This window comes from Ursus arctos, unplaced genomic scaffold, assembly GCF_023065955.2.
Source record: "Ursus arctos isolate Adak ecotype North America unplaced genomic scaffold, UrsArc2.0 scaffold_25, whole genome shotgun sequence".
NCBI lineage: Eukaryota > Metazoa > Chordata > Mammalia > Carnivora > Ursidae > Ursus > Ursus arctos.
The window spans coordinates 44,581,227-44,597,996 of NW_026622930.1; the positions used below are offsets into that span (position 1 = coordinate 44,581,227).

A 16,770-nucleotide genomic window follows, 5' to 3' on the forward strand; every position below is an offset into this window, starting at 1 on the left:
GTGCCCTCTCCGTTTTATGAGTAGGATGGCAATAGAAAGAAGTTTTCCAGCCTTCAGTGAATTTATTGGTTGTAAGTAAACATATATACTGTATATGAAAACACAGGGAGGCAAAAAGCATTTTATAAATGATTTCAGAATTATTTAATGCAGATCAAATATTTATAATAGCATAGAACAGAAAAGTAACTAGAATGAGGTTAAATGTTAGCTAAACATAAGCAGAACTCTTAAGTTTTATTTATTTAAGTAATCTCTACACCCAACGTGGGGCTCAAACTCATGACCCCAATATCTTCTGACTGAGCCCAGGCGCCCCTAGATAAATATTTCTTAAACTAGGGATTAGGATCCCCAGAATAGGTAGGATAAGACAGGACTTTGTACATGAAAGTTTCAAAAGGATTACAGAACTCAGAACTACAGAATTCTAAACAATTACTTGTGAATGACAATAATAAATTCTATGTAATGTAATCAGAATAAGTCATATTCTTTACCTCCTTAGGATTTCCCTATGTTTTCTCATGCATCATTTTTTGGTTGTATTTTAAAGAAATGCATATACATGGAAGAGTCTTCACAATGCATTTTTTTTTAATGAAGCCATGATATATCAATTTAGACAAACCAGTGGTTTTGTCTAAATGCAAAGATTTTGTATTCTATCTGTGGGATACTGAATGCAAACAGACCAATATTTTAGATTGTCTATTAGGTAATGTCTAAAATATTTTAAGTATCTTATTAATATTAACTAAACATATTGTAGCAATTCTCAGAAAGCATAATATAGGATGGGGCAGTTCAGTAATGTACCTACTTAATATAAAATGTTAATATATTTTAATATAAATTAACATAAAATATTAATATATTGAATAAAAGAGGTCATTTTGTAATGCATAATTATGACCAGTCTTTTATTTCCTTCCTCTGTTTCAGAACACAACTACCCCTGTGTTCAACACTGTAGGACCTTTACTTTGCCATCATCTTAACAGTACAATCTGTTTTCAAAATATACAACTTAATTCTGAAAATATTAATGCCAATAGTAATGCTAATTTAAATAATAATAGCTAACACTTATTACTTACCATGTGCCGCACAATTCGAAGTATTTTATGTGTGTTAACTCATTAATCCTCGCAGCACCCTATGTGAGAATTGTTATCTCCATTTTACAGATGAGGATGCTGATGGGACAGAGGGATTAGGGCTACATAGCTAATAAATGTCAGGAGTGGGAAGCAAACTAAGCAGTCTGGCTCTGGAGCCTGCCCGCTTAACCAGTATGCTGTGTTGCTTTTCAGTGTTACTAGGTTCTCAGACTGAAAAGATAAATAACAAGGTAATGCATCCTACCTCTGTCTTTTTCATTATGAAGAAAGGCATGAAGAAGAAAGGTAGAAAAGGCAGAATTGGGTGTTTACTAATGTGTGTAATAATTGGAATTTACATGCATCTAGCTCCAAATGAACATTATTAGCTCAAATTTACATATCAGAAAACTTTAGTTCAAAACGGTTGTCATTTGTCCAGAGCTACAAAGCTATTAAAACAGAAAGATTAAATTTGATCAAAACTTTAAGAAACCATTGAAGCAACTTTTTAAAAGTATTACTAGAAAGTGGGATGTTTATTTCTGCCTCTAAAACTTGGAATGGATAAAGAACAGCAAGATCAGAATAAGAACCATGGTGAAAAGAGGTCACAGAACTGGAAACCAGTAAAAAATTTTAAATTTTTTTGTCTGATGTCATGAAATTGGCATAAATTTGGCATAAGTAAGCTCAAAGGTGGATTTAAATATTTAACAAACCCGTTATTTCTAAAGTTGTAAAAATTATAATGTCTTGATAAAGAGAAATTCAAATGAATATTTCAAAGTGTTGCCTTTCTTGAAATCATTGTGTTCCACATTTCTAAAATATCATGACTTTGCTCTCTCATTGAATTTTTATTAAGGTAATACAGTCTTATCATTTATTTATTTTTTTTTATAGACCGGAAACTAATTTCTTCTGACTATTACATCTGGAATTCTAAAGCTCCTGCGCCAGTAACATATGGATCATTATTACTGTAATTATATTTAAATAGGATTTATATAATAGTAACATAGCTTAAATTAAATCATTTAGTCTTTTATTTTTAATGTGTGTGCATATAACCTATGAATGAAAAAAAGTCATTGATTAAATCATAAAATGCTCTTGTTTAATGTGTTTAACCTGACATAGTTTGAAAGAACATTTTAAAGACTAATGTTTCCTATTTTGTTACCCTTTGATTTTACTCAAATATGATTCAGAGCATAAAACAGTAGTGATTCACTTTAGGCTTATTTTAAACTAGTCCTGTGTCACCCTATCATATATACTTTTCCTGTTCCCATGGCAGACATGGCTAATCAGTTGTAGCCTTCTTTCTCCACTGAGCCTTCCTAGGTATGGGCTCAGGCTCTTTCTCATTGCAGAGCTGCAAACAGCCACTCCTGATGGATTGTAGATAAAAAGATGAAAAAAACCTCTTTGCTCTTTCAAACCTGAGTAGTAAGCTCCTGGTACAATGTATTGTTATGGAATACCAGAAACCACCGTAAATCTCTTGGGGGGGAAAAGTCAATGAAAACAGGGAAACAAACTGAGGGCTTCAGAGGGGAGGGGGAGTGGGGGAATGGAATAGGCTGGTGATGAGTATTAAGGAGGGCACATATTGCATGGTGCACTGGGTGTTATACGCAAGTAATGAATCATGGAACTTTACATCAAAAACTAGGGATGTACTGTATGGTGACTAACATAATAAAAAATTATTATTAAAAAAAAGAAAACAAAGGAATATTGTTTAAATAGTAATCTGTTCTTAATCAGAACTGTCTTATTGACTAATAAAGAATCTGAATAATTCTATTTAAGGTGTTTGTTCATCTCTGTTCTAGAGTTACTTTTCAGGTAAGCTTATTAATCTGCCACAATAACATTTTGCTTAGGATGTCAGTAAGCATACTAAGAGGGGTGGGATACCTTCAGAAAATGAGTGTAGTGTTTTGTGATCACTTAATGCCTGCAGCCAAATTTTTAAAGATAAATTTAGGTATAATACTGTTTTTCATGTTTATCGTATGAAAATTCTTAATGAATTCAGGTAAAGATTCAAAAGCTGTTCTGTGGGTAGAGAGTATTACTTAATCTTATTTCAGTGTTGTGTAGCCTATTTCCTTTAAATTTGTCACTCCTGCTGCTTTATTAGCATTCTCTTGATTTCTTCAGGAACCACCCAGTCATACTTTTTATTCTCTGTCTTTACAAATTATATGTCTCATTCGGTTTTCAAAGCAGTTCCTTGTCAAGTTGGACTTTAAGTGACCATTCAAGAAAAGATGAAATCTCAAGATTCTCAAAACTTAATCCATGTCAAGTTTCTTTTTATGGAACAGAATTATAAGTGTTATAAAAAAACATGCATTACAGATTAATATTCAATTAAATTATCCCTTGGTTTCTATTTTTTTAATCAGTCTCCTAAGGAAAAGCTTAGAAGAAGCTTCTAACTCCTTGAAAGAGAGCTATGATAGTTTGAAGGGAGAGTGCATATAAATTTAGGATTTGAAATATGATTTTTTAATTAAGGTCAATCTCACGCATTATAAATTCTCATTTTCTGTAAGGTATTATCATGGCAGAATGCTCTATGTTCAAAATTATCCCAAGTAACAAAGAAAATAGAATAACTGCCTGACCAGGACTTTAACTTATTATTCTGGCTTAATCATAGATAATCAGTAGTAAAAACTTTCCTTTTGGAAGCAGAAAAAAGCCCATTTCGCTTAAGTTATTTGATCTCTCTTAAATTCAAAGAAAGCTTAACGTTTAACTTACGTTAATATTAATGGAGCCATTTGGACATCTTGATGGTATAAATGTTGAGTAAAGTACACTAAGATAGGCAAGAGACATTTATCTAGTAAGTACGTAGATCCTCAGTATAATAATCCCCTAGGGAAAACTTTCTTTATAAGCAATCAGAAAAACCAGTGAATCTTTGATTTGACATTTCTAGAAGCCTGAGGAAAATCTAGGGAATACTGGAAAAGTGTAGGGCGATGGGGAACCTGATGCCATCTGTTGCCATTCCATTCTAACATAACACTACAGAACTAAAACCAACTCATGTTTTCATCCTGTTGAGATCAGCTGGGCACACTGTGATGCTTTTGATTTTGTCTAGAAACCTGTCACTTCAGGATAATTTCTGAAGACAAAGTCTGTTTCCCGTTTGGTAGGTGACCTGTTTAATGTTTTCCCTGTGTCTGGGAACTCCTTAGTGTAATTAGCGACCTTTGAACTCCACAACTAATCCTGAGCTATTTTGTATTCCTTACTCATCTTTAAGGCTGGACCTTTCTTTTCTTCAGAGTCTGCTGCCACAATTAAAGAAGAAACAGCTGCATTTCAAAGGGATTCCGATTCCAGAAGCTTAATCGTGATTGACATGTTCTTATTCTAAGCTATAAGACACTCTAAGAGTCCTTTCTTGGGTTAAAACTTCAATCATTTTCTAAAAAATTATCTCACTATGGATTTTATTCATTTTCTTTGATAACTACTCTTTGCATTTTTTAACTTGAAAGATGCTTTGCATTTGCGGTGAATATGAACATCTACTTCCAGTGGAAGATTTGGATGGTGTCAGACATACTCTAGATGCAAAATTGGCTAAATTCCCTTTTAGTGCCAAAATATGATTATGAAATCTGATGTCTATCATAAGGGTAATTATTCTTCAGTAGACCCAAAAGGTACAAAAAGTGTTAAATTTCTGAAAATGTACTCTAAAAAAAGTGGTTCTTGATTTTCGTAAAACCCTTCTTCATTTTTTACTGAACAGTATTTTTTAAACTTTTTAAAGCCAGCAATGCTCTTACAGTGTAAGGTAATACCCTTACAGTGGTGGGCACTTTCTATTTTTCCTTTTTAAATTATCTATTCGAATGTCAGGTTTGAAGTCAATAGCCTTATCAGGAATTCTTAAGAGAATTATTTGTGTAAAAAGGCTTTTTTGATTAAACAATAGTCTGTCTCATAAACTTTATTTTTTTCACAACAACTCAGTATTTCGGAGTTAAAATTATTGTGGTTTTTATACATTGTATGATTTAAGGTCTCAAAGCACAATTTTATACACAGTAACAACTAATATTTTATTTTTTATTATAGTATTTCATACTGCTTTGGAGACATTCATAGACTCCTGTACCACCCCTGAGAGGCAGGTAGGTCGAGTTATCATCCAGAGCCTCTGTGGGGACTGCTGCCGTAGCAGAACGGTTGTTTCTAAGACAAAGGTCAGGAAAGGGATGTTAATAAACAGTCCTCAGGTTTAAGGGACTTTTTTAGGATTACATCTTAAATTCCAACAAATCAGATTTAGGAGTTACTGAAAGTGAAATTGATCCATCCCTCATCCAAACTTTGCAATACTTTCCTGTTCTGACATCATTTAGATAGTTAGCTGTATTATCAGATTAGAAACCATTGTACCCGGCTGCTGAAAGGAAAAGGAGGCAAAAAGCTAAACATGGGATGAATTCTGAACCTTTTAACCTGGCTGAAGTACGTTGGTCCCTGTTATGCAAATACCTTCAATCCTCTGCTAAGTTCAGTGGAAATAATTTTCTTGAATGACAGGTTTATTCAGCAAGGATTCAGTTGGTGATTAATCCCCCTTTGATCTAGGGTATTTCACTTAACTACCAGTTACCTCGTTCTGACAAAGTGCAACTGAGATTAGGGAGATCACTAGAACACTACCAGGGCGTGCGTTTATTCTCTCTAACCTTTTAAAGCAAGGGCCAAGAATGCAATTTATTTTCAGTATTTGAAGATGTAAAGTCCTGTCTGCTAAGTTAGAAAGTCAATTGAATACCAAATGAAGTTTATTTCTTACGTAATAGAACAAACATTTCTTTTTGCTTTGACTAACAATGATTTTAGGAAACAGGCTTTGAAGAAAGAAGAAACAAAGACTACATTCTAAGTATATCTTCTAGTTTTGTTTCATGTACTAGAGTGTATACTTATTGGCCCTGAGATAAACCAAAAATCAAAGCAGTGGCTACAACTTAGGTTGAGAAAACGCTCCTATTTTATTAAACTGCATGGTTTTTCCCCGCCCACCCCCATTAAAAAATGTCATGCTATGTGGTAAAGAAATCCAATGGGGAAAACATATTGTAATACACAATTATTCATCTTAAGACTTGCGGTTTCAAAGCTTTATTTGTTAACTTTGCCCTTCCTCGAGGAAAAAGGGATTGTTATATTGCCATCATAAGAATAATCACATTCTTTTTCAGAATGATGGGGGTTTTTTCCATAAAAGTAAATGATGCCATTACAAAAATAATCCAAATTACTTTAAATTATCAAAATAACTACTTTCCACTGTATCGTTTACTATTTCTTCTGCCTTTTTTGCATTTAATTGGATACCTCTTCTTCTATAACTTTAAACTTTAAAATACTTTATGGAATTTTGCGTAATATTTTAAGAATAAAATTTTAAGATGTGTTTTATGCTAGGCTTCATAAAAACTCACTTTAAAAAAACTATTAGCAACATCAGTGTCAATATTCATCTTCCAAGATATCAAATTTGGAGATTTATTCCTTAAGTATATTTCAAGATTGACTCTTAGAAAAAGAACATAATGATTTGTAACAAAAATAGTTTTAAAATATTAAATTATTATTGATTAATTTTATTATTACTGACAAGGCATTTTTTTTAGATGCTTTATAATTGTTCGTTATTCTAGTAGCAGTTTAGAATACAAATTACATAGTTAGGTAACTTTCCCACACATTTTTTTGTCTCAAACATTCTGTGATCCAGTTTCTAAATTGAAACAATGACTTGTACACATCTAATTCATGTTGATGCCAAACCAGTCTCTCTAGTTTCAATTTAGTAACCAGTCTGTTTCTAAATATCTTTTTTTTTTTAAGATTTTATTTATTTATTTGACAGAGAGACAGGCAGCAAGAGAGGGAACACAAGCAGGAAGAGTGGGAGAGGAAGAAGCAGGCTTCCAGCGGAGGAGCCTGATGTGGGGCTCGATCCCAGACTGCCAGGATCATGCCCTGAGCTGAAGGCAGACGCTTAACGACTGAGCCACCCAGGCGCCCCCTAAATATCTTCTGATAGCAAGTTACTTAACCAAAGCAAAATTGATATGCTTGCTTGGGCAGCACATATACCAAAGCAAAATTGAGAAGCAGAGAAAGATTTAAGTTAGAAGGGCAGGATGCCTGGCTGTGTTGCTAAGCTAGTATTTTTAATAATTAACTATTCTATGCAGGCAATATTTAGTTAATAAATGTTGCAATATATTTTGAAGTATGCCATCAGAGAAAGAATCTGTATGAAGCATATGTATACACTTATGTGTGTGTAGTTATGTAATATCTATGTTAGAGTATCTGACTTGGTGGATTTCCCTATGAAATGTTTGTGTATCATGTCAAAGGAAGAATATTTAAAGTCAAATACCTTCTCTCCAAACATGTTTGTTAATAGTAATAGAGAGGTTCATTAAAATGAAAATTAACAGAGAACTCATGCAATTACTCTCAAAAATGGTTACAGCTCTTAGGAGCTGAAGTCCTCAACTATCTTCTAATTTTTTTCGTGAACTGTTTATGGAGATGATAATATTATTATCTGTGTATAGCCTGGAGCAGTCAATGCCTTATCTGTATTACTAGTTTACTCCGAGGTCCAGATTGATTTCTCTAGGGCCTGACTCATCTGTGTAATTGACGGCAGTGTGGTGCTAATGTGTGATGCACAGCGTTTACGGACTGACAGGTATCCTGGGATGGAAACTACCTGCTGAATTATTTTTTCCATTAAGACGCTGAAATTTGTATGTCGTAATAATCCATTAAACATTTGAAGTCAAACTGTATGTTTCCTTTAAATGTCTTCTTTTTAAATGATAGTATCTGTAAAAACAATATTGTTTCGTTAACATCCTACTAATAATAAAAATGAAAAATAAATCATTATTACTCCTCTTAAAATTTTTTACTTTTTCTTTCAAAGGACTTGAGTGCCCTCTGCAGGCTATGAAGAGATAATTAATGACTGTATTTAAACCCTGTGATTTTTCCCCCCTTTTAGAAGCATAGCCTGCATTAAGTGGGATCCATTTTATTTATATTGTTAGCTTTGTTAATTTGTCAGTGATTGAAGCAAGAGTTCCTTTGTCCGTTTTATAGTTGTGTTTAGTGTGAAGAATATTACCATTGATTTTCCAAATCACTTAGCTGGGACTCTTTAATGTTGGAACTATACACATTGGAATTAATACACATTCTCTCACAGAAAGGAGATCAGGAAAACATTCAGCTATTTTGAAATTTATTGGAGATGTAGAAAATAACTTGATTGTTTCCCATTACATTTTTAGGGTATTACACATTTGATACAAAGCCTTTTTCAATATGTATCATGTAAAATTTTAAAATTACATACAAGTTCTATGTAGTGATCTTGTGTGAGTGATGATTGCATTCAAGTTTAAAAACAAGGCTTCTTAGAATTTCTTTAAAGAAAGAATTAAACAGATAATGGTTTGTTGTGTTATTGTGTAGATCTGCTAACTAGAAAGAGCATTTCTATTTGAAGAGCAAAAAGCAGAGGTTTCATTGAGTCCCTCATTTCAGTGTACCCATACTTTCTCAGCAGGTACAACAGTTCTGTTCCTAAAGGATATAGGAGGTTTTTTTTTTGTATAGAAACTATAGAACTGGAGTGGCAGTGGCACTTTTGATTCACTTAAAGCTGCCAGGGAAACTAAACGTGATGAGAACAAGGGGAATGACTGGGTCAGATTAATAGAAATAGATCTTTTTGCAAGCAACATAATGATTCTGATCATCAACCTTGAAAAGTAAATTAGAACAAGCAAATTGCTGTTGAAAAATTCTTTCAGCACTCTGCTGTTGCTACTCAGCTAGGCAGGGCTCAGCCAGAGGCAAGGAAAAAATGCACTCAGTTTTGTATTAACAAAGGCAACATTATTAAAGTGAATGTTTACATTGTGTTTATTGAAGTGTTCAAAGAATATTTGTTGCATCTTCAACCTGCTATTCTCCAGACTGGTATATATAGTTCATGAGTGATAATAAAAATAAGTCATGTGTACGTTTTAGAATGATAGCTGACATTTAACTTAAGTGTTTCTGAACTGCCTTCAAAATGTTTAAGCATCAGACTTCAATACTTTGTCTTTTGAAGATTTTCATCTAAGAAATGTATCCCATAAAAAAAAAAAAAAACCTCAGTTGCTTGAATAGACCTTCCACTTCCAAATGCTCAATTTTCCTCCCAGAAACAACAATGCATAGGGAATAATGGGCTGAAAACAATCAAACAAAAAAGGAAAACAGCTGTGAAGTTGCTGAAGTGAGTGTGTAACAATACATAGTATGTACATCGGTGAAACAGCGTGGTAAGTGTGAGCACTTGTGTGAGCTACAGTTGTCTTGAACTACTTCATAAAAACCAATTTGAGAATAGCCAAGATAGTGAATGATAACCTGTCAGTCTGACATTTAAAAATTTAAGAAGTATTATATGTGCTGGTGAAATGGGAAATTAATAATTAAAAGTTCAGAAAGAATTTTAGCTTTCATCTGTCTAAAATGAACAATTTAAATCACTTTTATATTTTAGGAGTAAGAAAAGTATCGTACTTAATGGTGATTAAAGTACCATGTTTTATTTGGTCTCTTAATAAGTGTTTATGAATGCAATTCAGTATTTTGCAGTCTCTTATGCGTTGACCAATTTTTGAAGAACTGTTTTCTTAGATTCACCAACAGGACAGGTTGTGAGTCTTGTACATTTCAGCCCCAAATTTATCTATCACAATTAGCAAAGATTATTAGCCCATGCTGTAGGCTGTTGAGAACCCCTTAGCCAGATATTTTATTATTTACCACTTCTATAGCATGTATTTACTGAGTATTATGTGTTTATTCCTTTAAAGTCTAAAAAGAATTGATAACAATTACTTAAAATTCATGAGTTACTGTATAGAAGTTTATATTTAAAATGAATTGTATATAACATTTTCCTAAAGAACTTTGTCCATCATCTTAAAAAAATTTTTTTAAATAAAGCAAATGCCAAGCCTCCAGCTCTGCTTTTGCTAAGAAAGTAACCAGGGAAAGTAGTAATGTGCATAGCTTAATTAATAGTGGCAAGAGGACTTTACCTGATGTGGATATCACTGGCTTCATGCCGATAATATATATTTCTTTCAATTAAAAGAACATGCCATTTTATTTAATATTAAAGACCTAAACACAATTGAACATAAGGTATGCCTTGAAATTAAAAACTGCTGAGTAATCTAGTTGAAATGGTGACCTTAATTTAGTCAATAAAAACTCAATGTTAAACTTTATTGTATTACACTCTTATATGCTCCTCTAGAACTAGACACAAAGACAAAAAATAGTCTCTGATTTTGAATGGCATCTTATGACTCTCACAATGTATTAGCATTGTAATATGGAAGACTACTTCTGTACGTTTGTTAATACAGAAATTGTTCAAAGAAGTGATGGTTGCAGTTCCCCAGGCAGACAGGACAGAAGGGCATCCCAAGAGCAACATCGTATCTGTGAGGTCTGACAAACAGAATTCCAGAAACCTGGACATCTAACATAGTAAGTGTATACATGGAATATTTTTTTGGTTCCAAATGTTTGAGATTTGGATAGATAGATAAATATAAATTTCTAAGGAAATTAATTATTGTTCTATTTAATTTCCACCCTCGCATACAAGTACAAAAGCACTTCTGCCTACTAAATCTACATTCCTCCACTCTGTCTCTCCTTCCTTGGTAATTTTGAATGCATATTCACATGTGCTAGTATGAGATTTGCCTCTGTATGATCAATGAATAAACTAGAATGATGTATAAACAGGATTATAAAGAAAATATATAAGTGAAGAATTTATATAACTTGATAGGGTAATATGTGTTATATTTGATAAGCTAACATTTTCTCCAGTTCACCTACTGTAGAACTTCTACCTTTGAAATATATTCTTAGCCTTGTTTCACTTGAATATGTATACATGCATGTATATATGTGTGTATAAGCAAAACGAGAAATATAAGCTCTTAAGCACTGGTCTCACCTATTAGTTTACAAATCTTTCCCCTACCTCCCATGCCAATATTTTGAACTCCTTGAGGACAATGACATTTATCTTCCCATCTTTGTATTCCCGGTGCCACCAGAAACACAAAAGCAGCTTAGTCTTGATTCAGTGAAGTAGCAAAATGTTAAATACGTAATAAAGCAGAGTGTCTTTCCACCTAAAACAAATCAATGATGTTTGAGTGATTATGGTTTTGCATGTGTGTATAAAAAGTTGATTGTGCAAACAGTGGTTCAGTCCACATTCAGCACAGGTGATTTCTGCCCTGTGATTGCCATCTGTCGCACTATTCAGAGAAATTGTCACCATTTGTGACACTTCTTCAGGCATACTGTGCAGTGCTTTTGCTCAGCCTGTTAGACCAGCAACAGCTGAGGCCTGCAGTTGCTGCCCATCATAGGACACATTCTTTGCAGTTATGCTTCAGTGAACCTTAAAGCCCTTGGCACTCCCTTTTTAGAAATCCTTTCTGGAACTCATTCTACAATGGCTTTGTGAGTTCCCCACTATTCACCAGAGTTGACCCTGATTTTGTTCAATATAATATGACCTGATATGCTATGACTTCTCTCATCCCATAAAGCCACAGCTTTCAGTGATTCCCGTACTGATGAAAATAGAGTCACCAGTATCCAGGAATTCCAAGTGGTTATTTTGAACATATCCATTAACCACAAAGGCAGAATAGTGTAGAGGAAATATACAATCTTTGAAGTCATACACAGCTGATTTCGAAACCTGCCACTTACCAGCTGGGTGGTCCTGGATAAATTACTTAACTTCTGTGATCTTCCCTTTTCCTCCTAGCTTCATAGGGTTATTGTATTAAATGATACCAAGTTCTCCGCATAGGTATTCAGTCAATGTTTTTTCCCTTCTAGATCAAAAGTTTAAGAATGCCCTTTTCATGTAACTGTCTCTGCCTATAATTAGATAGTTATACCTTCAGATTATCAAAATTATATGAGTTGTCCATTTGACCTTGGTGAGGTTTTTTCGTTTTGTTTTTATTTTTTTTTTAAGTAAGCTCTACGCCCAACATGGGGCTGGAGCTCACAACCTCAAGATCAAGAGTCACATGTTCTGCTCTTTTCTGGTTACTGTGGCAGGAGGAACTGAAGCAGCAGAGTCTCCCCCGACACCCTGTAGGAGGCAGTGCGGGAACTCCTGCACGGGAACCAGCGCAAGCGCTGGAAGTTGTTGCAGACGGTGGAGCTGCAGATCAGCCTGAAGAACTTTAGCCCTCAGAAGGACATAGGCTTCTCGGGCACCATCAGGCTTCAGTCCGCTCCCCACCCCAAGCTGTCTGTATGTGTTTTGGGGCACCAGCAGCACTGTGATAAGGCCAAGGTGGTGGATGTTCCTCACATGAACATTGAGGTGCTGAAGAAACTTAACAAGAATAAAAAATTAGTCAAGAAGCTGGCCAAGAAGTATGATGCCTTTTTGGCTTCAGAATGTCTTATCATGCAGATCCCACGAGTCCTGGGCCAGGCCCGAATAAGGCTTGCAAGTTCCCTTGCACGCTGACCCACAATGAGAATATGGTGGCCAAAGTGGATGAAGTAAAGTCCATCATCAAATTCCAGATGAAGAAGGTGCTGCGTCTTGCAGTGGCTGTTGGCCACGTGAAGATGAAAGATGATGAGCTTGCGTACAACATCCACTTAGCTGTCAGTTTCCTGGTGTCATTGCTCAAGAAGAATTAGCAGTACGTCCGGACTTTACATATCGAGAGCATCATTGATAAGCCCCAGCTCCTGTGCTAAGGCACAGTTTAATAAACCCTAATGCTACCATTTAAAAAAAAAGAAAAGAAAAGAGTCACATGTTCTACTGACTGAACCAGGTGGGTATCCCTTTTTGGCTTGGGTTTTGAATGTCTGGGTGTATGTTATATTGCAGGTATGCCTACTCCACTGCTTGACTGGGGCCTTGCAATTAATAAAACGGCTATAGAATTGAGTGGGTGTGTTTTATTTTTTTATTTTATTGTTTTATTTAAATTTTGGTTAGTTAATATACAGTGCAATATTGGGTTCTGGAGTAGAATTCAATGATTCATCACTTATGTGGGTGTAAGTGTTTTATAACTTTACTAAAGTTTAACAGTTCGTCATTATTCATAGGAGGACATTCTCTCAAAATTCATATTATAAGGATTGAAAAAACAGTCATCTGTCAAAAGTGAGACTGAATGAAAATAAAATCCATCCACAGGAACATTGAACAAATACACTAATAGCCCACAAACCTTTAACAGAGCTTGATTCTAGAAGGCTTTTCTGTATGTCGTCCAAGATGTAATCTCTGCCATTCATAACTGTTATATGTGAAAGTCATTTCTTCATAAGATGAACCATTGATTAAACATGAGTGTGATGTCTGGTAAGGAAATGAATATATCCAGAATATTCTGAAACACACATTTATACGACATACTGTACTAGACGATAGGAAAAAATGTGACGATTAAGTGCTTGCTTTCCCAGAATTTATAATCTAAAAGATAAAGAAATGCTTCAAATACTAGCTGTTATCTCTGGGGTTTTCTTAAAATACTTTTTCCTATAAATAACAGAAAAAATATTGATTTAGTTGACAACATAATTTTTTTAATGTCAAATTGATTGATTTATTGGTATAATAAAGCACTATTTGAGTTGTCAAATTGAGCTTCCTGGAAATCTGAAGTTACAGAACAAGGGCACTTAAATCTTAGAATGCTAAAAAGGGTTGAAAATAATTTGTTCTTTCCCCCACAGAATAGGGACATTTTGTTTTGTTTTGTTTAACTGACCCTTTTGCCCCAATTAGCTTGACTGAAGGAAATAGCCTGAGCCGCAGCTGCAGAGCTCTGAGTAGGGGGGCATATTCCTTTTTCCCAGGTCTGAGCCTCGACCCAATGCCACGCCTCTCTGACGTCTGAAAGTGGAGAAGTGAATGGCAGGATAACACTGAGGCCTCTGAGACCCTCAGGGAACTCCCACTGAAGACCACTCCCCTACACCCAAGGAGGTGAGGACCTTCTTAACTTCCTAGTCCTGCATAGGAGGGTTCTGTAGGGATGCCCAGTTGGTGGCGCCTGAGAGCTTCCTAGGGGCTGCATGAAACCACAGCTACAAACAGGTGTTTCTCTATGTTTCTTTCTAGCAAATACACTGGTTTTATATTTTTAATAGTTATAAAACGTTTCCTCCTTAAGTTTAAATTAAAAGTGAATATATAACAGTATTAACTATACTGGAATTAAAATTAAATTTAAAAAATAAATTGAAAATGAACATATACAAAGAAAGATATTGAGTAAATAATAGTTCAGATGGTGTATGGTGAGCAGAAAGGTGGAAACGCAGGTGAGCGCACAAAATTTATTTGGGGGCATTTTGAAGATCAAAGTTGGGCACTTAGGGAATCTAAAATAGGAATAACCCTTGGGGCACCTGGGTGGCTCAGTCAGTTAAGCGTCTGCCTTCAGCTCAGGTCATGATCCCAGGGTCCTGGGATCGAGCCCCGCATCCAGCCTCCCTGCTCAGCAGAGAGCCTGCTTCTCCCTCTCCCTCTGCCTGCCACTCCCCCTGCTTGTGCTCTCTCTCTTTCTGTCAAATAAATAAATAAAATCTTTTAAAAAATAAAATAGGAATAACTCTTCATTATGCTACTCAAGATAGTTTTTCAGTAAAGTCCTCAGAGGGACGAATAAGCAATGTAGTCTGTGGACAGTATACTCTGGCTTTTGGGTTAGGCAGACACGTTTCAGTTGCCATCTCTGCGTAAGTCAACCTTGGGCCCAGGGTCCTCATTTGTAAACCAGGAGTCTTACCTCATAAGATTGGTGTATGAATTAAACGGCAAAGCACATAGAAAGAGAAAGTACAAAGGTGATGCTCATTCATTCCTTCTGACTCACTCTCAAATAATGTCAGCTGTTTCTATTTTCTTCATGACTTCCAAACTGGAAGTAGGTCACAATTATTTCCATTCCATTTTTTTTTTTTTTTTTGGTAATGTGCTGGCAAAATAGGGAAAAACAGCATGTTGAATTCCCATATTTACTGCAGCATAGAGAAGTTAAAAGTTTGTGTTAGTGGCAAAGTCAGATGTAGATTTTCATCTAGTTAAGCTAACCAACCTCACTGCTTCTTCTTCTATGCACACAGTAAATGAACTTACACACATACACATTCTTGTAACAGATAATTCTCCTCTCTGCTTTGGTAACTAAAAGCTAAAAGCTGAAATGTTGACCTTTATTTGACCTTTTCTAGAGCTTTTCAAATATATTTTTGGTTATTACCTTTGTGTTATGTTCCTTTTACTATTCTCTATTTTCTCTTTGCCTCAGTGTATCTATTTTTTATTTTATTGTACTACCCTATCCTATTATATGGATCTTTATTAATTGATCTTTATTGTCATTATATCCTTTATTGTTGGTTTCCTTAAATCATTTTTGGAATAAGGTTGAGAATAGTTAAATGTGCAAAATAGTGTCATTAATCTACCACTGATAATGTTCTAGGCAAAATTTAAGAGAAAAAGATTGGAGAGAATTTAATATGATCCTGAAACTGGTCATGTCAGACAGTTCCTGGTGACTTCTAAACTTTAAGCAGTTCATTCTTGCTAAAACACAGTGAACTTAGTTGATGCCACCAATCATTGCTTTACATCAAAAGCCATTAGAATCTGTTTGACTATTTTTTTTAAATGAGACTCACTTCACTAACTCTACCAGCTTATGTATTCAAATACGTATCGTCTTTCAAATTAGTCTCCTCTAGAGATGATTCTAGTGAATCTATCATAGCTAGAAAAATAACGAGGGGACTTCTCTTTGCAAAAGCCTTCAAAGCTAATTTAGAAGCTACAGAAGAAAAAGGAACTTTATGATTGCCTCTTCTCTTTAAATAAAACCCACTTTATCTAGCTTAATCAACTGCCTTATAGTCATGGGACTCAATTTTTAAGAGATCAAATATTTGGAAGAATATGCCACTTGATTTGAAGGCCATCCACAAAGAAAAAGGAATTTCCAGAAAGATTTGGTACGATGACAGCCTCAGTGGAATAAGTGTTTAGTTAACCAAAGAGACTACGTTGAAGTTGCAAGTTTGGTATTTGTTTCTCAATGCATCTCAGTAATAAGCACATCCCATACAGCATCATTTACATGTTTCTAGGAAGCCAAAATATTTTCAGTATCAGGATTTATTTGAGTTTTGTTTGATTAAAGCATAAAAATAAATTTTTTAAATAAAAATAATAATTTGGGGGTCTTTATAGCAAAGATCTATTTTGACAGGAAAATTGCAGCAATTGAACCTGTAGTGTATAAGGCTGGGACTGCCTAAAATGAAGGGAAAATAATGGAGTACTTACGCATGTGTTTTCATATTCTAATTTGAATACTCTACCAAGAGAAACTAAAAATTATGTTTTATAGCTCATTCTTATTCTTATAATAATCTTGTGATTATCTGTATTTAATGTTAAATATTATCTGACATCTTT

At 34.6% G+C, this 16,770-nt stretch overlaps 1 protein-coding gene and 1 pseudogene across 5 annotated transcripts in view; both read left to right on the plus strand.

Moving 5' to 3' along the window:
* The window catches only part of AP5M1 (adaptor related protein complex 5 subunit mu 1), a 23,273-nt gene extending 15,180 nt beyond the window's left edge, over positions 1 to 8,093 (plus strand). For 2 of the 5 annotated variants that reach the window (XM_057318317.1, XM_057318318.1), the window contains exons 8-10: positions 2,010 to 2,088; positions 2,925 to 2,960; positions 5,226 to 8,093. In XM_057318317.1, coding sequence (XP_057174300.1) covers positions 2,010 to 2,088; positions 2,925 to 2,960; positions 5,226 to 5,274 — 164 coding nt within the window. In that variant the 3' untranslated portion in view covers positions 5,275 to 8,093. Of the gene's footprint in view, positions 1 to 2,009 lie in introns of all 5 variants that reach the window. The other 3 variants (XM_044377649.3, XM_048219852.2, XM_026480313.4) reach the window with 3 other exon arrangements.
* Positions 7,847 to 16,770, plus strand: part of LOC113242312 (60S ribosomal protein L10a-like) — a 26,987-nt pseudogene continuing 18,063 nt past the window's right edge.